Here is a 23,849-nt window from a genome sequence, read left to right as displayed (position 1 = left end):
TAGATACATAGAGATGGCTTTATTGTTCTTCTCGTTGCTTTATAACCCATTTTTCCCAGTAAACCACTACTCAACAGCCCCACACATACAGACCGACATCACTCCTCACCTCACACATTAATGCAAGCTCATTACAATCATATTATGCTGCTGCAGAGATAGACTAGAAGGAAAAATGTGAAAATACCTAGAATGCAGCCGACAATCCCAAGCTACAAATAAGCATGACTCCTATACACTCACTCTCTTTCTCTACTACATATTACTTTGAGATGTCTATACAACCTGAAACAAACCTACATCAGCACATATGATGAGGTTCTCCCTGAAGATCAGGTTTATCTTCATACCCTTCAGAATATCAATATTCTCCTATAAAACAGGGATATCTAATTTCAGCGTATCTCCTGAATGCCAAGACTTGAAAAATATAAAAGATCTAGCCTCTAAACTATGCAAATAAGCTGGGAAACCTTTAATGTACTAAAATAATTTCAAAACAGCTGAACCAGCCAAGTCAAGTGGCCAAGCGGAAACAATCCAATCAATTCTTGCTAAAATACAAAGCTGAATCATCACAGCATGTCACAGAAAATTTTTCTGAGTAACTCTGGACTAGTCTTAGGAAGCACTCCATTTTGGTCCTTGGCCCCACTCTCAATTGTGTTTTCCATGAAAAAGGTACTGGAGGGGCTGGTTTCTAGCCACTTGGCAAACCATCACTGTGACTCTCCATAAATCTGCTTGCTACTGAACCACTGGAGACTAACTTTTACTATTCAGAGGAAGGAGAAAATATAGAAGAGAAAAAAACATCAATATGATTCTGAGAAGTGTGAAAAAGGCAAACTTCAGAGGGGGAAATGAGTTGACCTTAAAATAGGAGAAGATATTTTCAGACAGTAAACGGCTCCAAAATAAAAGTTCTCCTCCCAGTGTGTGGAACAAAACAGAGTTGGCCTTAATACCAGAGCCTCTCCCTGCACTTTAAGAACAGAAGCATTTCCGTTGGAGATGAGATGACATCATCTACCAGATGAGAAACTAAGAGGCTGTGTGTGACTGACTTCAATGTTTGAAGTACACACATAATTTGGGGACGCTAGAGGCTGGCCAGATCTGCATTCCTCAGACAACTGGAGTTTTGTCTGAACAGGTCATACAGAAGCAATCCCAGAGACCCAGCTCAATGACCTACCAATTCTACTACATAAATGTGTCAATAATTCCTACATAGAACACAAAGACAAGCAGGCGTTTTGGAAGCAAAATGCTAACTCCTAGGGGATCTCTTGGTTGATAAGATTGAGAGCCAGAGGTTATAAACGAAAACAAAAAAAGCAAAAGCAAAAACCCAGACAAAACAAAACAAAAACATAATCAGCCCTGTTTGCTGGACTATCTGAAGCAATCTATCTGGTCCTCATTAACTTGAAATACTGAAAGCCATTTTAACTATACCCCTACAGGTGGGCGGCACAATATGTTCTCCAAACGAAAATACTCAGAAATATGTCTGAAATGTCAGCCTGCCTCCTGAGAAGTATTGCTGAGCACACAGCTATAAGAGATAGTGTTTAAAAAAAAAAAAAAGTACCATTACTACACCTTCAATAAGGACTAAACCAAGCCAATTAAGAAAACCAAGCCACATCTCAAAGAAAAGCTAAATTTTGTTTCCTAGCAGGTGTCAGTTTCTCCAAAGGATCTTCTAGGAAAAAGTCAGAAAGGCAAGGATCTCCTAGAAACAAAAGCTCGAAAGCAGTATGATCTACCAGTCCTGGGGTCACCTCAGCTAAGAGCAAACTAAGTGGCAAGGAATGAGCCACAAGTTTACTAAGGCTCATCTTGATATCTATTACATATAGTCTTTACGCAACATCTTTGCCACTAGTAACGATCTCTCTGAACCTCAGTTTCCTAATTTGGAAAATGAGGTTAAATTAAAATATCTCGGGGGCCCGGCCCGGTGGCATAGCAGTTAAGCGCGCACACTCCGCTGCAGTGGCCCGGGGTTCGAATCCCAGGCGTGCACTGATGCACTGCTTGCCAAGCCATGCTGCGGCGGCATCCCATATAAAGTGGAGGAAGACAAGCACGGATGTTAGCCCAGGGCCAGTCTTCCTCAGCAAAAAAAGGAGGATTGGCAACAGATGTTAGCTAAGGGCTGATCTTCCTCTCACACACACACACACACAAAATTAAAATATCTCTACATTTCCCTCTAGTAGTAAATTTTTGCTTCTACAAGGCAAATTTCACGGTTCTCAGGCCTCAAATATATATCTCTTGGCACTAAAACTTTGGTTGGAATATGAAAAAAATCTGAGTCCTTCTTTAAAAGACCTGAGTCTCCTAGATAAACCACCCATGGCCAAGAGGTATTTGAGATTTCTGGCAGATTGACACCTCCTAATTCTATTTCCAAACTTGGCTCTATCTATCTTTAAAAAGCAATGAATCCTGCTGGATTGGAATGTACATGTTTCAGCAGAGAAAGTCTTAACTTTAATGATATCATAAGGAGCATTAAGTGCCCCAACAATGCACTTCAAGGCAATTACTCCCCACCCCCCAAAGCAAGGAAATCAGAGATATGGCCAAGTTAGTCCTCTGCCATCCCTTTTATACAATGAAAACCTGAAGTTTACCTACACTGCACAGGAAAGCTAATATACTCCAGCTAATTATATATCCTAAAAAAACCTCTTCCCATTCTCTCCCCTCAGCTTGTCTTGCTTACCTTCCCTTAGCACACTCCCCATCAACATCACTGATATGGGATAGTGCTTATTCTGGGTTAATTCCATATTGCTCAGTTAAGCATACAAGGCAAATAATAAGATATACTTAACTCCCTACAAGGAACCTGCCCTTCTCTCTCTTTTTGCCAAAGTCTTTCTCAGACTCCAACAATAAGGAGACTATTCAGGAATCAGATGTTTATCAATTAATACATATTGTATACAGCCATTACAAACAAACAGACTGAAATTTCACAAGAGGAGAAAGAAAAACGATTGGAGACAAAGTTTAAAAAGATGGAGGGGTTGAGAAAAAAAAGTTCACTTCAAACAGAAAACAGTAAAAGAAATAATAGAAGCTCATAGGAGATGTGAACAATACAGGATCAACAAATATGTAGAAAATAGACAATGCTCTCTTTTGATAGGAAAGGGTGGAGAAGTAAAGTCCAATAGCGGAAATGAGCTAGGAAGGGGTTTCCTCTAGGAAACACCATCAGTCCAAACACCTCTCTCTTTGAGACTGAATGGTGGGCTGGGGTTTGGAACACAGAGAAACAGAGATTCCCTCTGCCAGGCTATTAGAAAACAGCATACTTCCTGAAGTATACTTTTATCCTTGATCAAGAAAATACGCCCAGTAAAAGAGAGAAGAAGAAACTGACAACTTTGATTTGTTGCTTTCTTTATGTCAAGTAAGAATATCTCAAAACTCTAGGGAAGAAAATATCCGGCTTAAAAGATAAAATAACCACCTTCCTTCTCCCCAGGTCTGTCTTTGGCCTGGTGTTATCTCTGTTGTTTACTTCACAGACTGCAGTTTCCATTATATTATCAAAGAAAAACAGGCTCATAAAATATGTAATAGCTGTTAGCTAGCACATATTTGAGCAAAGTTATTAATCAGAAGGGTTTTATATCAGTCCAGAATAGCACACAGAAATTAACAAGTAAAATATACTATTTTGATATTCAAAGTTAACTTCTAAGTACATATTAATTGGATACCTAGTAAGTCTATACAATTATACCTGACACTGGGCTCGAGCAGCCATGGCAGAAATAAATGGTTAATCAAAAAACAATGACACTCTGATGTCAGTTTTCTGCCAGAATCTATGAAGGGGACAAAAAAAAAAAAAAGGAGGAGGGGATCAAAACCCCCTGTGGAAAAAGCGAACAGAAAAATCTCTCCCTACTTACAAAATATCAACCAAAATGGCACCTGGTGATATTCTGACTACATGACATTGTGTTCCATCCTTACATTTCTAAATTTCAGCTTCTCACCCAGTAAAGTGGCTTAAGTTGCAATACTTTTCACTAGTATGGAAGAATTGAAAGGAAAGGGATAACCTGCAAATGGCTTACACTGTATACAAAGAACACAGGCAAAAAACCCTCAACAAATTCCCTACCATTTGGAGTTATCAGATTACAGCATAATTTACTGGTGGGGCTCTGCTGGGAAGAACAAAGCCACCAGCATCAAGGACTGATGAGGCTGGCCCTACAACAAAGGTCCCAAGCAAAAATGCTTCAATCCTGGGTCCTCTGGCATTTCCCTCAGTAGTTATGGGAAAAAAGTTAGGAAAGGAGTTGCAAAGTTACCTCCAAATCATTTGTGCTCATGATAAAATTATACAGGTGAAGTGTGACAATTTCAGAAATGTTCTGATCTGAAGCAAGAGCTACAGGTTCAAGATCTTCTAAGGTTTCAAGTGCTTTTCCTTGGGGAATTCACATGTGATTTTACCACACAGCTCTTATTTCAGGGGAGCAGTGTATGCCTTAGCATTATAACTTTACTTTCTAACTCCTCCACCAACTTCAAATCAAGTCTCCAAAACAGAAAATCTCTACTACCTTCATGGTAGCAAAAAAGAGATTCAGTGGCTTAATTTCAAGCTCTTGATAGACCAGCCAAACCACAGATAGGGAAACAGGCTCTCTATACACTGGTGTGACAGATGGCTGCACTGTCAACAGCACCTCATCAGGGCTGATTTTATTTTTAAGTGGTGCTACTGTCCAAATAATGAGGATGGGGCTGCCATTGTCCAAATAATGAAAATAGGAGAGAAAGAAAGAGAAGGAATAAATTTCCTTTACACACCAAACAGCTGAGACTAGATGGCAAACCACATCACCTTTTATCAACAACCAAAGTGTAAGAGCAAGCACATGATGATGGCTGCTGTAAGCTAATATTCATTTATAATTGCCTCCCCCAAATCCAAACATGGTAATTACTCCAGTGGGAAAAGATGTCGAACATCTCTTATAGCGTATGGTTTGCTCTACCCTTTGTATATCACTTGTCAGCAGCATCAAACACCAGCTCTAGCTTAATGCTGAAATAATCCAGACAATGGTTTAATATTGGCAGGGAACAACTGTTCTAAATAACCTGTCCTTCCTAATTTGAATGCCAAAAGATTTTGAGCCTCCAAAGGTAATGAATGCCTTATCTAAAACATAAGTCAATCTGTCCCTGAATTCCGACATTCTTATTTTGTATCCATTTTCAACACTGCCAGAGAATCTTTCGCCTTTAGGATTTCAGAGTTTCGCCAAAATTTAAGTCGAGTTCAGCTAAACATCTAAGAATAATAAACTGGTTTTAGGATGGTTAAAACACACACACACGCCCACACTCACTCTTACCTTGAATTTCTACAAAGCTAGCCTTCTAACCTTTAACAATTTAGGAAATCATAAACCATCAGTTATTCCTGCCAATGTCCTAATTTCCCAGTACCATCCAGACAGAGCACCACTCTCCTCCCATTACAAATAAAACCCTTTTTTTTTTTTTTTGAGGAAGATCAGCCATGAGCTAACATCCATGCCAATCTTACTCTTAAAACCCATTCTGTGTGTGTGTGTGTGTGTGTGTGTGTGTGTGTGTGTGTGTGTGTGTGTGTGTGTGTGTGTGGAAGATCAGCCCTAAGCTAACATCCATGCTAATCCTCCTCTTTTTGTTGAGGAAGACCGGCTCTGAGCTAACATCTATTGCAAATCCTCCTCCTTTTTTTCCCCAAAGCCCCAGTGGATAGGTGTATGTCATAGTTGCACATCCTTCTAGTTGCTGTATGTGGGACGCGGCCTCAGCGTGGCCGGAGAAGCGGTGCGTCGGTGCGCGCCAGGGATCCAAACCCGGGCCGCCAGTAGTGGAGCGCGCGCACCTAATGGCTAAGCCATGGGGCCAGCCCTAAAACCCGTTCTTAATAGCCTTGCTTGCATCGGAATCAAACATCTTATCCTCTTCAAAAACATATCCTTGAAATGAAATATTCTATTACATTTACCAAGCCCAAACCTACGTGAACGTGCAGATAGACAACAAAAGTCAACACTGTGTATCTGCACACAATAATCCCATAATGTTTTCAGGAGTATTTATGAACAGAATTTTTCTTAATTTCTTAATCAAACTGTTTCAACATCTGCCAAAGAAGCAGAAAAGGAAGGTGTAAGAAACAAAAGTAAAAAAAACAATCTAAAGCTATTTATTTTTACACCTTGACTTCACATATGAACATAGTGGAATCAAGGAGCTGTAAAGTCCACTGAAACCTAATATTTGATTTTCTGGAGAGAACACAAAAGGAAAAAACATTTATACCATCTGATTTACTAACTGCTAGCCCTAGGATCTGGCAGAAAACAGAAAAACATACAAAATTATCAAATAGTGACATCTAAAAAAAGATAGTAGGACTATCCGAAGTAGGAGTATAAATGGAAGAGGAGGAAGATGTATCAATAAGTGACAAATATTCCCTTTTACTCCTAAATGGGAAGAGGAAAAAGATGTATCAATAAGTGACAAATATTTCTTTTTACTCCTAAATCTGTCCACCTGGTCAACACTTCCATGAGACAGATGCTGAATCAAATTTTGGGATATAAACACATGGATTTTAAGATTAACCTGGTTTCTAACAGAGAGAATACCTGACTTCATAAAAGTTAAGTTTAAGGACTACACACAACCATTCTTCTTTCTGTACTGGGGGATGGGGAGATAAGATTTTAAATTAAGGAGCTACTGTATAAAAAATCTGTCATTTTTACTTTACGCTCCTTCACACTTGGAACACAACATGAGTTGTTCTGGCCCTCTAACGCTTTTATAGGAAAAGCAAAAATCACCTCTCAAGAAACTAAAAACAGATGTACATAAATAAAACTGCAGCTTAAGAAGAAGATATTTGTGACCATGTATTCCCTCATCTGAGCTAGAATATGAAAGGTGGAACCCTCTATTCAGCCAATTCAAAATGGCAAGGATGCAATCCCAGGCCTAAGGAAATGTCAACATCTCAAGTAAAGCATCCAACATCTGGCAGCCTCTCTTGTTCACAGTGTAGAGGCAACAGTCACTGTGGAACATCAGACATTTCTGATGTAAGCTCTACAACAGTTTCTGACTCAAACTCCCCCCCCCCCCCCCCCCCCCCCCCCGCATATACACACACATCCCAACAACACACATTTTCCCTCCCACACACAATCTGTTGCTTTTCTTATGGGCTCCTCAGCCCTCCCTCAATCTTCCATAGTTTCTAACTACTTTGAGCTACATTCCCTGGCTCCATTATCCAAGTGCCAATTTCCTGATAGAGTCTAAACATTCTTCCAGTCCAGTGCCTATTATGCAATATTCCCCCACAGCACTTAGAGCCGCCCTCCACTCCATCCTCAGGCTTAATTCCCAACATCACCTCTCTCAGCCTCTACTGCAATTCAAGACTCCATCCTTCCACCTTCTCCACCTGCATTTAGGGTCTTTTAACCCTAGTTTTCACATTCCTCAGGCTCTCTTCAAAACTTCCCATTCCTTCCAAAGTTGGGCAGTTTAGAGATGCGAGTCATCAAAGGAGAATGTTTTATAAAATACGGATGTGTGTCCGTGTGAGCGCGTGCTGGGGGGTGGAGGAGACTACGAAAGTGAGAAGGAATGAGGCATTACAAGGAGTTTCTGAGAAAAAAGACGTCTCCAATAACTCCCACCCGCAACAAAATTTACAATTCCCTAACTCCTCAGCAATCGAAAGCGTCCCATAACTCTTCAATACCTTTGAAGTCCCACGGCTTCTCTTTCACATTTTTATCCAATTAATCCCACAATCAATTCGGATTCTACCTGCCTCTCACACTAAGTAATACCTCTCCACTTATGAGGCCTCCATTGACTTTACTGTACTTTTCTCTACTCCCTTCCGTTTCCCTTCTGTTTCTTTCCTACCCCACCTTCAAGCTCCATTCCTTCCTGACTCTACTCATTAAAGCCCTCAACTCGGTCTCCGTGAGGACAGCCAACGTTTTGACACCTTCCCTTTTCTCAATCAAATCCATCCTTTCCTCAGACGCGCCCTGCCCGCTCCGAAAGCCCTGCTATTTCAAAGCCCAGCCCTCTGTCCTCCTTACCGGCAACTCCTCGGACATCCCCAGTTACAGGTGCCCTCCCAGGTCTCGCTCCGCTCCCATCGCAAGGTCGTCTGCAGCCCCCTGCCCACGCCCCGCGCTGATTACCTGAGGACGAGGTACCGGAAGAGACCCCGGGATCCGCGGACGAAACCCCGACCGCCGACGGCCCAGAGGAGGCTGACGCCATCTTGGCAGCCCCCTCCCCCTCAGCGGCCTCGCTCCCTTTCAGTCTGGCTCTTCCTCTTCTCAGAGTCGAATCTTCCCCACGTCTCCTCACAGAACCCGCGTTCTGCGGGCCACCTCCCCGCCCCCTGGGGCCTCTCTCAGACACGTCGGGCCGGATCCCGGACGAGCTCAGGGCTGCACCATTCGGCTGCCATGGGGGAGAACTCCCGTCTCTCACCCTCCCCGCAACTTTAACTGCTTTCCGCGGGAGCTACTTTCCCCTTTCACAAGGGAGTAGGCTCAAGCCGGCTGGCGGGACCAAACCACACCCAAAGGAATAAGGAGGCGTGAAAAGTCGCAAAAAAGCAAACGCCCGCTCCCCCTCCTCCCTAGCCACAGCCTGTTTATCGCCCAACCCCACCGCTCCACTCCAGGTGGCCAGCGAAATTCAAGCACTGCGCATGCGCCCAACTTTCTTCTCAGCGTTCCATCCTACTCAAGGGTGGGAGGGAGGGAGGCCCTGAGACGAACATAGCCAATCGAAAGGCTGTTACTGGTCACATGACGCGGGTCCTTCACGACCTAATAAATTCAGGGGTTGAAGACGTGCGCGCCCCGGTCCGCAAACCGTCACTACGGTGGCTCATTTGGTCTATTTGGATTCGGCTCTTTGAAATGACTGGTTTGTGTTGCCGGAGTTCCGGATAAGAGTCCGCCTGGCCAGCCCACTCAATTTCACAGCCCAGGGAAGAACTTCCGACAGAAGGGCTGGGGTCAAGTTAGAGATGTTAAGTAGTTGAATATCACAAAACATCACATGCCACCAAATATCCTTCCGGCTTTACTGCCTTGTTTACTATTTAGTTTAACATGCATGCATGTCTTGCCTTCCTCTGAATGACATTCGAAACAGATCTACACTTTGCCTCAAGCTCAATGCTGGGCACAGTGACGGAGTTCAGTCAATATTTGATAAATGAATGAAGATCTGTCAAAAAGGGCCACGGAAGGCGATCAGACCGTATCACAGTCTTTCTGTGATCCAAGCCCTTAGCCTCTAACTCTCAGTTATCTATGCTCTAAAGGGCATGGAGATACCAAGAGAAATTCCCCATTCTAGCTAATCTTTGTACTAACCCTGCTCAGTTTGAACAAAGTACCCCGGAGTTTGTGAACCCTGGTGGGGATCTGAAGACCTGTCTCTCTCTGAACAGACTGTGAGCTGCTGCAGAGCAAGGACTATGCTTGTTTCACTCTCGTATGTCCAGCTCCTTCTGTGATGTGACTCTGTACATAGCAGGGGCTCAATAATTATATGTGGAATGAATAAATGAAGAGGAATGGGAAAAGATCCTAGTTTTGTAGCCCCCAAGATGGCTTGGTTATCCTCTATCCAGACGTCTTCTAGGTCCTCGAAAGGGAGCCTAGGACCCCAACGTCCAGAGAATACCCCCACCCATTTACTTCTGTCTTCTATCCCTTCCTCATCAAGATTTAAAATAATTGCTTCCCTGCTGCCACCTGCTGGATTATTCATCCTCCTTTGGGTACTGAAGGTACATAAACTTCAAATGATTGGATTGCCATTTGTAATTCCATAGCAATGGTATTATGTAGCACTGAAGTATTTTATGATTGCCTATACCTGTACCCACCACCCAACTAAACAGTGCTGGAACTAGACAGGTGAGGGCACACTGTCTAGCACAGGATCTGGCTCATAGATATTTGATAAATAAATATTTGTTGAATAAATTATCCTTGTTTCCAAAAAAGGCATGGAGTTGTTACCATTTCCTGAGTTATTTTATTATTTTTTTAATTAATTAATTAATTTATTTTTGTGAGGAAGATTAGCCCCGAGCTAACATGCAATGCCAATCCTCCTCTTTTTGCTGAGGAAGATTGGCCAGGGCTAACATCCGCGCCCATCTTCCTCTACTTTATATGGGACGCTGCCACAGCATGGCTTGACAAATGGTGCATCGGTGCGCGCCCAGGATCCGAAGCTGCAAACGCCGGGCCGCTGAAGCGGAGTGCGCACACTTAACTGCTATGCCACTGGGCCAGCCCTCCCTGAGTTATTTTAGAAATCAGCTGATATACAGGTAAAGCTGATTCTGATTTAAAAATTGGAAATAGACCAATAAAGCCCTGACTTACCAAGGCAGTAAGTCAAATAGGGGGATCTTCTCCTTGGGATTTGATCTATGAATTTGATGTCAGCCCTCCTGAAAGAAGAGATTCCTGTTTTGTAGCTTTTTACAGGTCTTTGTTTCTCCTTTATGTACTAGAAAATGGCAACTATTACTTCTACCACCCTGTATTATGTAAGTCTGTTTACTTGTTTGTCTCCCTCATAAGACTGTGAACATTTCAGGGCAATTATATCTTATCCATTTTTATATCACAAGCATCTAGAGTTGTGGCTGGCACAGAGTAGGTGCCCAATACATGTCTCCTGAATATATGAATGGATGAAGGCAAAATTCAAAAAGTGGGACTAGGGGTGTCTCCCATCTTTTCCCCCTAAACCTTGTCTCTGCCCCCACTCCCACTCAATCCCTGGGGTGCCCTCTGAGTCACAGAGCCACTCTTCCCTAGTAACATTCCTGGCATAGCAGAACTGGGGTGACGTGGCCGGGTGTGGAAGCAGAAGTTAGAACAGGACATGTTGGCTTGGTGCCCCCAAGGAAATGGAAGAGGGAGTTTACCAATACATCCTTTGGAAAAGGGCAATCTGTGATCTCGAAATAGGGCCACACATACAGACTTGAAGGAAATAGTGCATACACACACACAGAGCTTTATTAAAGCAATCTTCATGTCTTAGAACAGTTCCTAAGGTCAGAATGGTGGGGTGGGCCGTGGCATAGCGGTTAAGTGCGCACGCTCCGCTGCTGGCAGCCCAGGTTCTGATCCCGGGTGCACCGATGCACCGCTTGTCAGGCCATGCTGTGGCGGCGTCCCATATAAAGTAGAGGAAGATGGGCACAGATGTTAGCCCAGGGCCAATCTTCCTCAGCAAAAAAAGAGGAGGATTCGCATAGATGTTAGCTCAGGGCTGATCTTCCTCAAAAAAAAAAAAAAACAATGGAGGGGCTGGGTCTGGCAAGATCAACGTAGAGGCAAAATAAGAGGATGAGTACCTTATTCATTCAATTACTCATTCATTAATTCATTCATTGAATTTACATTATTTAGCCCCAACTATGTCCATCATACGCACTATGAGAGTTCCTGATATACACAGATGAAGATAAAGTCCCTGCCCTCAAAAAGATCACATACTAATGAGAAAGACAAACATATATAAATCATTAGAACAAAATGTAATAGGTGGCTTCATAGAGTATGTACAACTGCTACGGTTTGACAACCATATTTTCAAAATAAAAAGTGGGAAGAGAAGTTGACACAGAGTCTTGACAATACCAGACTATTTGAGATTGGAACTATTCCAGGGAATCTAGGAGGCACGATCTCCATGGTTATGGAAACTGTGCCTGGAAAGAGAGGAATGGGTGTGCGAGAAGACTTCACTGTCCTATAGAATTAGAATTTTTCCAGGTAGACAAGAAAGGAAAGGGATTCTAAGGAGAAGGAAAAGCATGGAGCCATGACAGAGAATTGGCTGTTAGGGAAGTGATGCTAGAATAGGGTGATGTGGCAGAAGGTGAGGCCAGAAAGCCTGGGAGAGGCTAAATTATGAAGGATCTTGAGTGCCATGTTAATAGTAATCACCTGTTAAACATCTATGTGTTTACTAAATACTGTGCTAAGCAGTTTACAAGAATTATATCTCTTAATCTTCTCAACAACCTTAAAAGGTAGGTATTATTATTAGTCGCACTTTACAGATGAGAAAACAGACAGCGAGGTAAAGCAACGTGTCCAAAGTCACAGAGCTAGAAGACTTTAAGCTCAAACTCAAACTTAAACGCAAACTAAAGTCTGGCTGGCTCTAAAGTTGTGCTCTTAACCACACTACTATTCTGCCTCAAGGATTTTGGACTTTATCCTGTAGATGATAGGGAGCCATTCAAGATTTTTGAGCAGAAAAGTGACAAAGTGTGGGTTTTTAGAAAGTTTCCTACTGGCAGCAGAGTGGAAAACGGACTGCAGCAGCAGGAGATTGACCTCTTCTAAATGAAAATTTGTTGACTCTCAAATTTTGGACTTAGGTAGGGTAGTGGGGCTCCTGGTGACACAGGTCGGCGCGAGAGAGCCCGAGGAGTTTTGGGGTGGTCTCTGCACAGGAGTGGGCGGGGCTGAAGAGTTAAAGGCTCAGGGAGCGTAACTCGGAGCTTCTCGACATTCTGCTATTTCTGCCTGTAGACGCCCGGCTTCCGTCGCCTCCGGCCACCCGCAGGTAGTGGTGTCGAGCGCCGAGACCCGAGAACCGCGCTGGGTGAGGGGCCGCGGGTGGCGGCGCAGTCTTGGTAGGCGATATGAGTTTGGCTGGGGGCCGGGCCCCCCGGAAGACCGCGGGGAACCGGCTTTCTGGGCTCCTGGAGGCAGAGGAGGAAGATGAGTTCTACCAGACGACTTATGGGGGTTTCACAGAGGCAAGAGCCGGGCCCAGGAAGAGGGAGGGGAGGAAGCTAAAAGGAATCCTGAAGAGAGAAACCTCGGACAAAGAAGGGGGCGGGGAATAGAGAGGAGCTCTGGTAGCTGATATCAGACGGGGTGGGCGAGTCGGGATACGGTGGAGTCTTAGAAGGGAGAGCCCTGGATGGGGTAGGAGGGGTCAGGGATGGAGAAGCTCTCTGGAGGCACCCCAAAGTGTGGCAGAAACCTACTGTGTAGTTATCTGATTGCATTTCTCACCGCACTTCTGACGTCTGGTAGACGCGAGGCAAATTGTAGTCACGCGATATATACTCGTTGGCCCACTGCCTGGTTATTCATCTGAAGTATAGAAAGGAACGTCTCCAAAAAATAGAGGGGCTTGGCCTACTTCTTTTTCAGCTTTCAAATCTAAGTGTAAATGTTTCGTTAGATAACCCTTCCTTAATTGCCCTAAAAAATGTCCCTTTTTATTTCCTTCTCAGAACATATTTCAATTTGTAATTAGATTTGGTTTGCTTACTTGTTTGTACTTTCCTATTAGATTGTAAGCTTTGTAAGGTTAAAGATGGTCGGTTTTGTTAAACAGTATAGTCCAGGGCCTAGTCCAGTGTCTGGTTGGGTTGGCACTTGTTAAATTGTATTGATTGAATCTATCCATTCTTTAAATATGTGTTGAGCACCTAGAGCAAGCCAAGCACTGTGATGGGCTCAAGGGAAACAGAAAGTATTAAAAACACCGCTTTATCCTTATGTACTCCAGACCCTAGTAGAGGAACTAGCTGGGTTAACAGTCAGTTTAAAAGTTGTGTGATAAGGAGTAAAATAAGTGTTATTACTTATAGGGTGCTCTGGTAACACATGGGAGCCAGAGTTGTTGGTCGGGATGGGCAATCCTGGAGGACATGATGTTTAAGCTGAGGACAGTATGAAAAGTGGGCCTTGGCTGGTTAAAGAGCAGTAGGACTGGGAGCAGGGGGAGGAGAAAAGTTAGTCCATGGAGGGGTAGGGCAGAATGTGTAAAGGCACTGAGATCCTGCTCTGGTAACTGCGTGTCTGCTCTCATTCTCCAGACAGTGAAGGAGAATAAAGATTGATATGGCTGGAGGGAGTAGGCATGGGCCAGATCATGTCCGGCATTGTGAGCCATGTTAAGGAGTTTTGCTTTTCATCCAGAGGACTGAGAAGATTCAGCAAAGTTCCATGATCAAATTTGTACTTTAGAAAGATCAAGGAGAATGGTTTGAAGAGGGCAGTGAGAGTAGAGAAACGTAGACAGGAGAGTTCAAGAGAAACTAAGGAAATAGAATCCACAAGACTTGGTGACTGACTGGGAGTCATTACTTACACAACCCTAACCAACTAGTTTAAAATAGAACTCTCTCATCCCTTCTCCAAAGGCCATTTTCCTATTCCTGTCGTTTTACGAGTCGTTATTTAATATGTACTCTTCATGCTTCCAAAAAGGATTTAAGGAGGCTTATGATATAAACAAAAAGTAGGAACAGTAAAAATAGAGACAGATCAGAAGTAATTGTACCAGGAGCCTCTGCTAAAATGGTAATAGCAATTGAAATTAAATTTAGCTGTGAGTTTCCTGGCAGCCAAACCTTGAGTTTCTTTTTTTAGTAAGAAAGAAGCATATAAGTTCTTTCAGAGAGAAAAACTTACTTAGCATTAAGTCCTGGGGAGAAATGCATCCATATATAAGATGTATAAAGTAACGGGTTTGGTAGATGATGTAAAAACATTCTCTTATCTAGTCATGGCTATTAATGACCCTCAATAAAAGCCAAAGGAATGGTAGTAAATCTGTAACTTAGTGGAAGCATTTTGATTGGGCACTAAGCTAATGTGTAGTTGAACTACTACCCTCTGGTGATATGACTTAATACCAGCTTAGAGCTGAGGGTATTAGTGTGTTCCCAGGCTGTCTTTCACAAACATCAGTTGGGAGGAAATGATGGTTATCACTGCAGGATTGAACTCTGGCTGGCTTGGCGTGTCAACTGTGTTATTTGCTTGCGTTGGCGGCATGTGTACCAAGATTAGCCCATTAGTCTGCATCACTGATTGAAGAGAGAACCACCTGTTTGAGGTGCCACACTGCCCAATTGACTCCCCTACCCCCAAGTGTTTTTTCCCCTTTCCTTTCCAATGTGGCTGCCATTCTGGCCCTAACCTGCATCACCTCAGGTCTAGGCTATACTCCATGTTCTCTATTCCAGCCCATCTAATCACCTCCAGAGCTTTCTGAAACACTCCTTGTACACAGTTTTCCTCTTCCCCCAAATCTTCAATGGCTCCTCATTATACCTAGCAGTAGTACCCAACTGTTTTTCTGTCCCACACACCTGAGGAATGAGACACATTTCTCAGTAACCTTAGTTTACATTAACAATGTTTATCAATGCTAGGACAAGAAAAGAGAGGGAGAGGATTGGGAATCACTGGCCTGCAAGTTAAATCATAAGTTTATTAGCCTGACATTTAAGTTTTTCTATAAATTGAATGCAACCTTCTTTTCAAATCTTACAGTCTTATATGGCAATCAGTGTTGCAAAGAGGCTGTGCTGGAGCCAAAGGCAGTCAGCTAGGAAGACTTTTTGCCAGAGATAAACCGTCTGCTTTACTTAGGTCTAAATCCTTATTCCATAAAAATGTTATACACATTCCTGCTTCTGCACCTTTGCTCCTGCTATTCCATTTGCCCATGATTCCCTTTTCCCTCTTGGCTGTTTAAATACTACCAGTATTTTAAATCATGGCTCAAGTCCTCTTCATTTCTTCAGAGTCTAAAGCAGGGTTCAGCAAACTACAACCCACTGGGCAAATCTGGCCCACTACCTGTTTTTTGTGTGCGTGTGTGAGGAAGATTGACCTTGAGCTAACATCTGTGCCCATCCTCCTCCATTTTATGTGGGATGCCTGCCACAGCGTGGTTTGATAAGCAGTGTGGAGGTCAGCCCCCGAGATCTGAACTCGCGAACCCCAGGCTGCCGAAGTGGATCAGAGGCGGTTCACGTGAACTTAACCACTAGGCCGCCCCCCTAATGCTTGTTTTAATCTGGCACTTTACAGAAAAAGTTTGCCCACCTCTGGTCTAAAGGAATAAAGTCCGGGCCGGCCCCGTGGCTTAGCGGTTGAGTGTGCGCGCTCCACTACTGGCGGCCCGGGTTCAGATCCCGGGCGCGCACCGACACACCACTTCTCCGGCTATGCTGAGGCCGTGTCCAACATGCAGCAACTAGAAGGATGTGCAACTATGACATACAACTATCTACTGGGGCTTTGGGGGGGGAAATAAATAAATAAAATTTAATAAATAAATAAAGGAATAAAGTCTAAAGTTTAGACCTTCCCAGAACACCAGTCCATAGCAAATCTACCTTCTTCTGAACACCTGTAACATTTTATTGGCATTTGATACTTTATATGTTGCCTTGTATTAAAACTTCTTTTATAATGATGTCCTGCCCTCTACTAGACTGTGAGACCCCTGAAGGTAGAGAACAAACCATGTCCTTTTGTACCCCAGCACTTAACACAGTATGCTACAGGTAAAGGGTAATCAATTAATGTTGGAAGGGGTGGTGCTGGAGCCAAAGGCCGTCAGCTAGGAGAGCTTCTTGCCTGAGGAAAATGAAGGGCTGGGTTGGGAAGGAGAGTGGGACAGCCATTATCAAGAAAGCAAAGAGACTCTTTTCCTCCTGGAGGGGCATTAATGACTCCGATGCCAGCAAGAACCTCATCTCCCTATGTCTTCAGGAATCGGGAGATGATGAGTATCAAGGGGACCAGTCAGACACAGAGGATGAAGTGGACTCTGACTTTGACATCGACGAAGGGGATGAACCATCCAGTGATGGAGAAGCAGAAGAGCCAAGAAGGAAGCGCCGAGTAGTCACCAAAGCCTATAAGGTGCCGGGGGTGTCCTGGTTTTCTTTGGACTTCCTTAATTCCTATTCTCCCCTTCATCAGGTCCCAGTACTGCCCACACCAGTCCCATTTCCTACAGTGCTAGTTTTTTCTTCTTAAGATCGTCATCTTTCTCCTTATCTCTTCTGTTCCCTGGTGTCTGATTCCAATCTGTCCCCAGGAGCCTCTCAAGAGCTTAAGGCCTCGAAAGGTCAGCACTCCAGCTGGAAGCTCTCAGAAGACCAGAGAAGAGAAGGCACTGCTACCGTTAGAACTACAGGATGATGGCTCTGACAGTGAGTGGGGATGTTTGGGTCAATTGATGAAGTTGGAATATGATGATAAAGTATTGTATCAGTGTTAAATTTACTGAAGTTGATAACTGTACTATGGTTATATAAGGAAAGTCTTTTTTTTTTTTTTTGTGAGGAAGATCAGCCCTGAGCTAACATCCATGCTAATCCTCCTCTTTTTTTTTGCTGGGGAAGACTGGCTCTGAGCTAACATCTATTGCCAATCCTCCTCCTTTTCTTTTTCCCCCCCAAAGCCCCAGTAGATAATTGTACGTCACAGTTGCACATCCTTCTAGTTGCTGTATGTGGGACGCGGCCTCAGCACGGACGGAGAAGCGGTGTGTCGGTGCTCGCCAGGGATCCGAACCCGGGCCACCAGTAGCAGAGCGCGCGCACTCAACCGCTAAGCCACGGGGCTGGCCCGGAAAGTCTTTATTCTTAAGAAATATTGGGCCGGCCCCGTGGCTTGGTGGTTAAGTGCTCGCGCTCCGATGCTGGTGGCCCGGGTTCGGATCCCAGGCGCGCACTGAGGCACCACTTCTCCGTCCATCCTGAGGCCGAGTCCCACATACAGCAACTAGAAGGATGTGCAGCTATGACATACAACTATCTACTGGGGCTTTGGGGGGAAAAAATAAATAAATAAAATCTTTAAAAAAAAAAAAAAAGAAATATACACTAAAGTATTTCGGGGTAGAGAGCCATGATGTATGCAACTTTCAGATCATTCAGAAAAAAAAAATTCATACATACATACATACAGAGTGCAAAAGGGGCAAAATATTAACAGTAGGTGATATGGGTAAAGGATATATGGGTGTTCTTTGTACCTATTTTTGTAAATTTGAAATGATTTCCAAATAAAAAGTTTTTAAATTAAAAAAAAATAAAGGAGATGGACATGAATTCAAAGATTTCTTCCTCTCTGACTTCCTTTCCAGGTCGGAAATCCATGCGTCAGTCTACAGCTGAACATACACGACAGACATTCCTTCGGGTACAGGAGAGGCAGGGCCAGTTACGGCGGCGAAAGGGACCCCACTGTGAGCGGCCACTGACCCAGGAGGAGCTGCTCAGGGAGGCCAAGATCACAGAGGAGCTCAACTTACGTTCACTGGGTCAGTCATTCGTTTGAGAACAGTGGGTAGAGGGGCTGTGGAGCATGAGAAAAACTGAGACCTGGAGGACCTGAAGAACTGGAGGATGGAGATGTGGGACAAGGGAGTCAGAAGTAAAAAATAAGGAGAGTAAGTGATTAAGATCAAGGACCTAGACAGTTCTGAGGGCTCTGAAGAACAAGTTATATTGAAGTACTTTGGTGTCAAATAAGAGTTGTACAGAACTGAGTTTAAATCCTAGTTCTGCTGTTCATTTGCTGTAAGACTGCAGGCAAATTACTTAATCCTCTTGCATCTTGCTTTCTTTGTTCACAAAATGGGTAGTAATGCCTACTTTAATGACCATAAGAATTAGAAATTCAGTAGAATCAGTCAGTTCATGAGATAAATTGCTTTACAGTAAAAATTCTTTAAAATCTCTTCAGTTTATGTGCTGTTGGGTGCACAATCATATACAGTAATATACTGTAGAATGTAGAAAAACACATTTTTTCATAGGTTGGTGAGAGTCTCAAATCATGAGAGGTATGTGAGAAATTGAGGGAACAGCAGATTTCACACCTCTCATCACATGCTCACTCTGGGGCATACTTTCATTGAGTGAAGTAACAGCTAGAATCACCTGTAGTATTTAATTATTATTTCTCTGTTTCTCAGAATCTCTTGCTCTTTTTTGACCAAGCGTATATAGTTGAACATGAGTAACCCAAAGGTGATTTTACTGTGGAGTGGAAGATAGTTTACCCAGAATATCTGGGACCCAGCCCATTCCAGTTTAATGATAGTCTTGAAATTTAGATAACTCTAAAAGACCACCATGACTGAGAAAAGATTTAGTTCATTTCCAACATCTTCAGGATGTATTCTCATGTCTTTTTTTTTTTTTTTTGGCTTTAAAATGGGAAATATAATCTTTATCTCTGTAACGGCAATTCAGTACTTTAAAACAGTAGCTATCCCTCAAAACATATAAATGTCTGAGAAGTAGTGCTAACAATGAAGTCAACTTGATGTCACTGTAATTACAACCTGCATTCTCTGACCACACTGACTGGTTTGGACCACTCTAAAGAGAGTGACTACTAGGCATTTGACATCAGTAACTGACATAGGAGACCCTGAAGGGGCAGGGCAGGTTCAGCAGGGGAAAAAATAAAAAGTTCATTTTTGAACATGTTGAATTTGAGGCATCTCTGAACAATTCATGCAGTGCTGAGAGGTCAGTTAATACAAATCAGGTGCTTGAACAAGAGATCTGGGCTGGAAATATAAATTTGGAAGTCTTTAGAATATGGATGGTAATTGATGACGTTGGAATGGATCAGATCAACCGAGGATAAAGCATAGAGCAAGAGGAGAAGACAGAGGCCCAAAGAGTCTTGCAGACACCAAAATGTAATGGTCTCGTACAAGAGGAGGAGCTTAGAAAAGAACCTAAGATGTGGCCAGAGAGTTGGAGAACTCCAGGAGAGTTGTCTCAAGAATGCTAAGGAAAGAGAGCGTTTCAAGAGAGTAACTGCTGAATGCTGCTGAGATGCCAGTTAAGAGAACTGAGAAGTGCCCGTTGGTTTTCGTGACATGGAGTCTGTCAGAGATGACCTTAGGGAGCACTTTATGGGGACCAAGCCATTTTCAAGTTGGTTGGGAAGCCAGACTTTTTAAGTTTGGCTATAAACGGTAGGAGAAGGAATAGAAGCTATAGGGGAGTCTGGAGTCAAGGTAGAGTTTTTCTTGTTGTATTTTGTTCAAAGATTGGAGGAACTGTCTGTATCTTTAGTGAGAGGCAACTGAAAGAGTTTAATGATAGAGAAGAAAGAAAAGGATAGTTAATGGCATAGGTTTTTGGGGAAATGGGGTCGGGGGGAGCTAGAGCACAGGTGAAGGAATTGGCCTAAGTTATGAGGAAAGAAAGAAGGGTGGCTTTTAGTAGGTTTGTAAATCCAGAGCAGGACACTGCAGTGGTTCTCATCTGACATCTTTTAGGCACTATCGTCTGTCAGGTGTTGGGGATAGAGTTGGAAGGTTGAGGAGAGTGAAGACTGTTTGAAGCAGCTGTAGAGATAGGATTATCTGCTGGTGTTTAGGGGTCTGTTGAAATTTGGGACTCTGAATTTATGGTGGTTCCAGTCTACCCTGTTGTGTAATTTTTCTCCTGTAGCACTCAGCAATCCAGGTCTTGGCGAGGGAGGTTTAGATTGACAAGAGAATGACTGAAGTGATAGATTGACGAACCTAGGGTCGATTTAAAAAGGAAAATGAAAGCTCGAAGGGCCTGCTGGATAGAGAGAATGAGGAGATATCTGTGTACTAAAGGTACAGAAGTAGTAGAAGAACAGAGGTGTTTAGGGTAGTGGAGCAAACAGACCTAAAGGATAGGATGTTGTGGTCAGAGCCTGGGATGTATGATTTTTAATATTTCAGAGCTGGGGCAGTTTCAGGCAATGACAAAGTCTAGGCTATAGCTATAGTAGAATGGAGTAACTAAAGTGTCATGGACAGGAATGTTGTTAAGTGATGAGGTGGTAAACAAACTGGGGGGATGGGGTGTTGAAGGGGCTATCCATGTGCACTTTAAAGTCACAAGGGTGACCTAAGATGATCAGAGTTGGGGTGGAGAGAAAGAGTGGAAACCATTGCCAAAGTCTTCAATGAGTGAGGGAGTGACCATGACTAGGAAGGAGAGAAGGTGATCTAGACTGTTGGAATAGGTCTCAAAAGGGAAGCGAGTTTGCAGGTGGTTAGAGGAGTAGTGCTCTGAAAGCTGTAGTGTGGGGCTCAGTAGGACACAGGCATAACCTGTGTGGGATGTGAGAAAACCAGCAGCCTCTACCGGATGGCTGCAGGGAGAGTGGATGACAGGTTTCTGGTAAGGCAGGTTGTGGAAAGAATGCTGAGTGGGGAACTTGAGGATATAGATGAGTTGGCTGATTATAGAGCAGGAGTTCCAGAGGGTACAGGGAAGTGTTTGAGAGAAGGAGGAGAAGGGTTGGAAGCTTGTTTCAATGGAAAGAAAGCAATATTACCAGCCAGAATTCAAGTACAGAAGAGGTTAAATCACTCAAGGGATTTCTAGAGGACTCTTCTGGTCAGACTTTATCTAGAGGATTGTGTTCATAGTACCCATGTTTAAGGAGGACACAGAAATTTGGAGTTCATTCAGAAGAAAGGGACCAGCAATATTTTGACCTGTTTATGCATTAACAAATATTTATGGAATGCCTGTAATTTGAAGAATGCTGCATGACCCTGATAATATGTAGGCAATATGCGTGACAGTCACTGCCCTTGAGGAGGAGACATATATATCAACAGTGAACTGCCATAGAGCAGTGTCACAGGGCCCAGCCAAGGGGACTGGTGAATTAGAGAGGAGTGCCTGAAAGGAAGAGCAGTTACTCAGCTCAGCTCATTGTTGCCATGTGAGAATGCAGATCCAAGGTTGCCAGATTTTATTATTTTTTAAGAGGGACTGGAAATCTCTGTATTTAAATGTAGTTTTCTAATTTTTAAATGTCAGCAACTGATTCATATTTTTCTTTAAAACACTATACAGATCAAACAAAACACTTAAGTGGGCTGCCAGCTTGCAACCTCTGCCATAGAGTCTGATAAGTACAGTAATAGAAGAGTGTCCTGGGCAAAAGGAGGGAGTGACTCAAAACCAATTGTATGAGCGATGGTTCAATGGAATGGATGTGTGATCAGCCTGGAGAGATATGGACACTAATTTCAACTATTTAAAGGACTGTCATGTGGAAGACAGATTAGATCTGTGTCCTTTATGGCCTTAAAAGATAAAACGGGGGGCTTGCTCCAGGGGGTAGTGGTTAAGTTCACGCGCTCCATTTCGGCTGCTCAGGGTTCGCAGGTTCGGATCCTGGGTGCAGACCTACACACCGCTTATCAAGCCGTGCTGTGGCAGGCATCCCACATATAAAGTAGAGGAAGATGGGCACGGATGTTAGGCCAGGGCCAATCTTCCTCAGCAAAAAGAGGAGGATTGGTAACAGCTATTAGCTCAGGGCTAATAGCTGAGGGCTAATCTTCTCACACACACACAGAAAAAAGATAAAAGAGAGTCATCAGGAAGTATATTTCAGCTTAAAATAAGAAAGAACTCTGTAATGACTAGAGATGCCTAAAGATGTAATACATTGCCTTGGATGGGAGCAAGTTGACAGCGCAGTTGTAGAGGAGTATCCGGGGAAATGAGCAGGCTCCTCATAAAAGGGTCCCTTCCAACTCTGAAGTCCTACAGTTCTGAGTGGGAGAGGAACCAAGTAGACTTAAGAAATGATGAGCAGCAAGGATGTCAAGAGGGGCAAGCAGAAAACTTACGAGATGCTAGAGGGCCTTCAAGGACTTTCATAATTGGTTTGAGTAGGCAGTGACTAGACAGCAAGGAAGATAACAGAGAGATTGTAGGACAGACTGGGGTGTGGGAAGAGAGGAAACTCACCATCCCCTCATTCCTTCCTTTGACCGTGAAGAGACATATGAGCGGCTGGAGGCTGACAAAAAGAAGCAGGTTCACAAGAAGCGGAAGTGCCCTGGGCCCATAATCACCTATCATTCAGTGACAGTGCCACTTGTTGGGGAGCCAGGCCCTAAAGAAGAGAATGTCGATGTAGAAGGGTGAGTGGATCTCAAGGGGAAAAGAGAAGACAGGTTTTTCCCTTCCATATTCAGCTTGTATTTTCTCAGCTCCATTCCACTTGCTCTCCTCACACAGCTCTCTCTAACACTTGGCTGTCTTTCAGATTCCTCTTCCCTTCAGCTCCTTATTTCCTCTCTTTTAGCTTCTCTCTTCTCTTTCTTTTCTGTTTTTCCATCCAGCCCACCCAGCTTTCTTTTCCCCTGTCACTTAAGAGATTCTCTCAGAATGTTGTCATCACTCTGTCTCCTCTTTCCTCACCTCTCTGATCTCTTTCTTTCTTTATCTGTTGTTTTCTCTCCTCAGCTCTTTGTGTTTTTCTCTGTCTTTTCCCTCAGGCTTGATCCTACTCCAACGGCTTCTGCATTGACTCCCCGTGCTGGGACTGGACCCATCGTCCCTCCTGCTCGCTGCTCACGTACCTTCATCACTTTTAGTGATGACGCGACGTTTGAGGAATGGTTTCCCCAGGGGCGGCCCCCAAAGGTCCCTGTTAGAGAAGTCTGCCCAGTGACACATCGCCCAGCCCTATACCGAGACCCTGTTACAGACATACCCTACGCCACTGCTCGAGCCTTCAAGATCATCCGTGAGGCCTACAAGAAGTACATCACTGCCCACGGACTGCCACCCACTGCCTCAGCCCTGGGCCCTGGCCCACCACCTCCTGAGCCCCTCCCTGGCTCTGGGCCCCGAGCCTTGCGCCAGAAAATCGTCATCAAATGAAGAGATGTCTAGTCCTTAGAAACCTCTTTCCTGCCCTGACTTGGGGCTCTTAATGTTCCCCCTCCTCTCCCTGTTTCTCCCTTTGTCCTCTCTGATCTTTGCCCAGCCCTTTTCTGTATTTCTTTCCCCATTTTTTCCCCTAGTTACTACTGGTTTTGTGTTTTTTATTTTTAATCCAATAAAATAGAAAGATCCCTTTTGTCTGGTGTCTAACCTATGGTTGGGA

The 23,849-nt window shown here is 43.7% G+C and overlaps 2 protein-coding genes across 7 annotated transcripts in view; one reads left to right on the top strand and one right to left on the bottom strand.

Moving 5' to 3' along the window:
• PIP5K1A (phosphatidylinositol-4-phosphate 5-kinase type 1 alpha) overlaps positions 1-8,722 on the bottom strand; it is a 35,431-nt gene extending 26,709 nt beyond the window's left edge. For 3 of the 6 annotated variants that reach the window (XM_058539123.1, XM_058539128.1, XM_058539126.1), the window contains exon 1: positions 8,286-8,721. In XM_058539123.1, the coding sequence (XP_058395106.1) occupies positions 8,286-8,367 (82 nt within the window). In that variant the 5' untranslated portion in view covers positions 8,368-8,721. Of the gene's footprint in view, positions 1-8,285 lie in introns of all 6 variants that reach the window. The other 3 variants (XM_058539127.1, XM_058539124.1, XM_058539125.1) reach the window with 2 other exon arrangements.
• Positions 8,723-12,723: 4,001 nt separating this feature from the next.
• On the top strand, positions 12,724-23,822 carry VPS72 (vacuolar protein sorting 72 homolog). Its single transcript, XM_058539117.1, has 6 exons — positions 12,724-12,913; positions 16,683-16,835; positions 17,014-17,128; positions 18,067-18,243; positions 22,734-22,878; positions 23,236-23,822. The coding sequence occupies exons 1-6, from the start codon at positions 12,797-12,799 to the stop codon at positions 23,621-23,623; spliced, it is 1,095 nt and encodes a 364-aa protein (XP_058395100.1). The 5' UTR covers positions 12,724-12,796; the 3' UTR covers positions 23,624-23,822.
• Positions 23,823-23,849: the final 27 nt, after the last annotated feature.

Source organism: Diceros bicornis, chromosome 4, assembly GCF_020826845.1.
Source record: "Diceros bicornis minor isolate mBicDic1 chromosome 4, mDicBic1.mat.cur, whole genome shotgun sequence".
NCBI lineage: Eukaryota > Metazoa > Chordata > Mammalia > Perissodactyla > Rhinocerotidae > Diceros > Diceros bicornis.
Note: the sequence above shows the minus strand (reverse complement) of the source record. Positions and strands in the feature narration are given on the sequence as shown.

Excerpts from the sequence above, each read along its gene's own strand:
- VPS72 (XM_058539117.1), top strand. The coding sequence starts at position 12,797 with ATGAGTTTGGCTGGGGGCCGGGCCCCCCGGAAGACCGCGGGGAACCGG. Across the intron at positions 16,836-17,013 it reads TAGTCACCAAAGCCTATAAG|GAGCCTCTCAAGAGCTTAAG; the intron begins GTGCCGGGGGTG and ends ATCTGTCCCCAG. Across the intron at positions 22,879-23,235 it reads GAGAATGTCGATGTAGAAGG|GCTTGATCCTACTCCAACGG; the intron begins GTGAGTGGATCT and ends CTTTTCCCTCAG.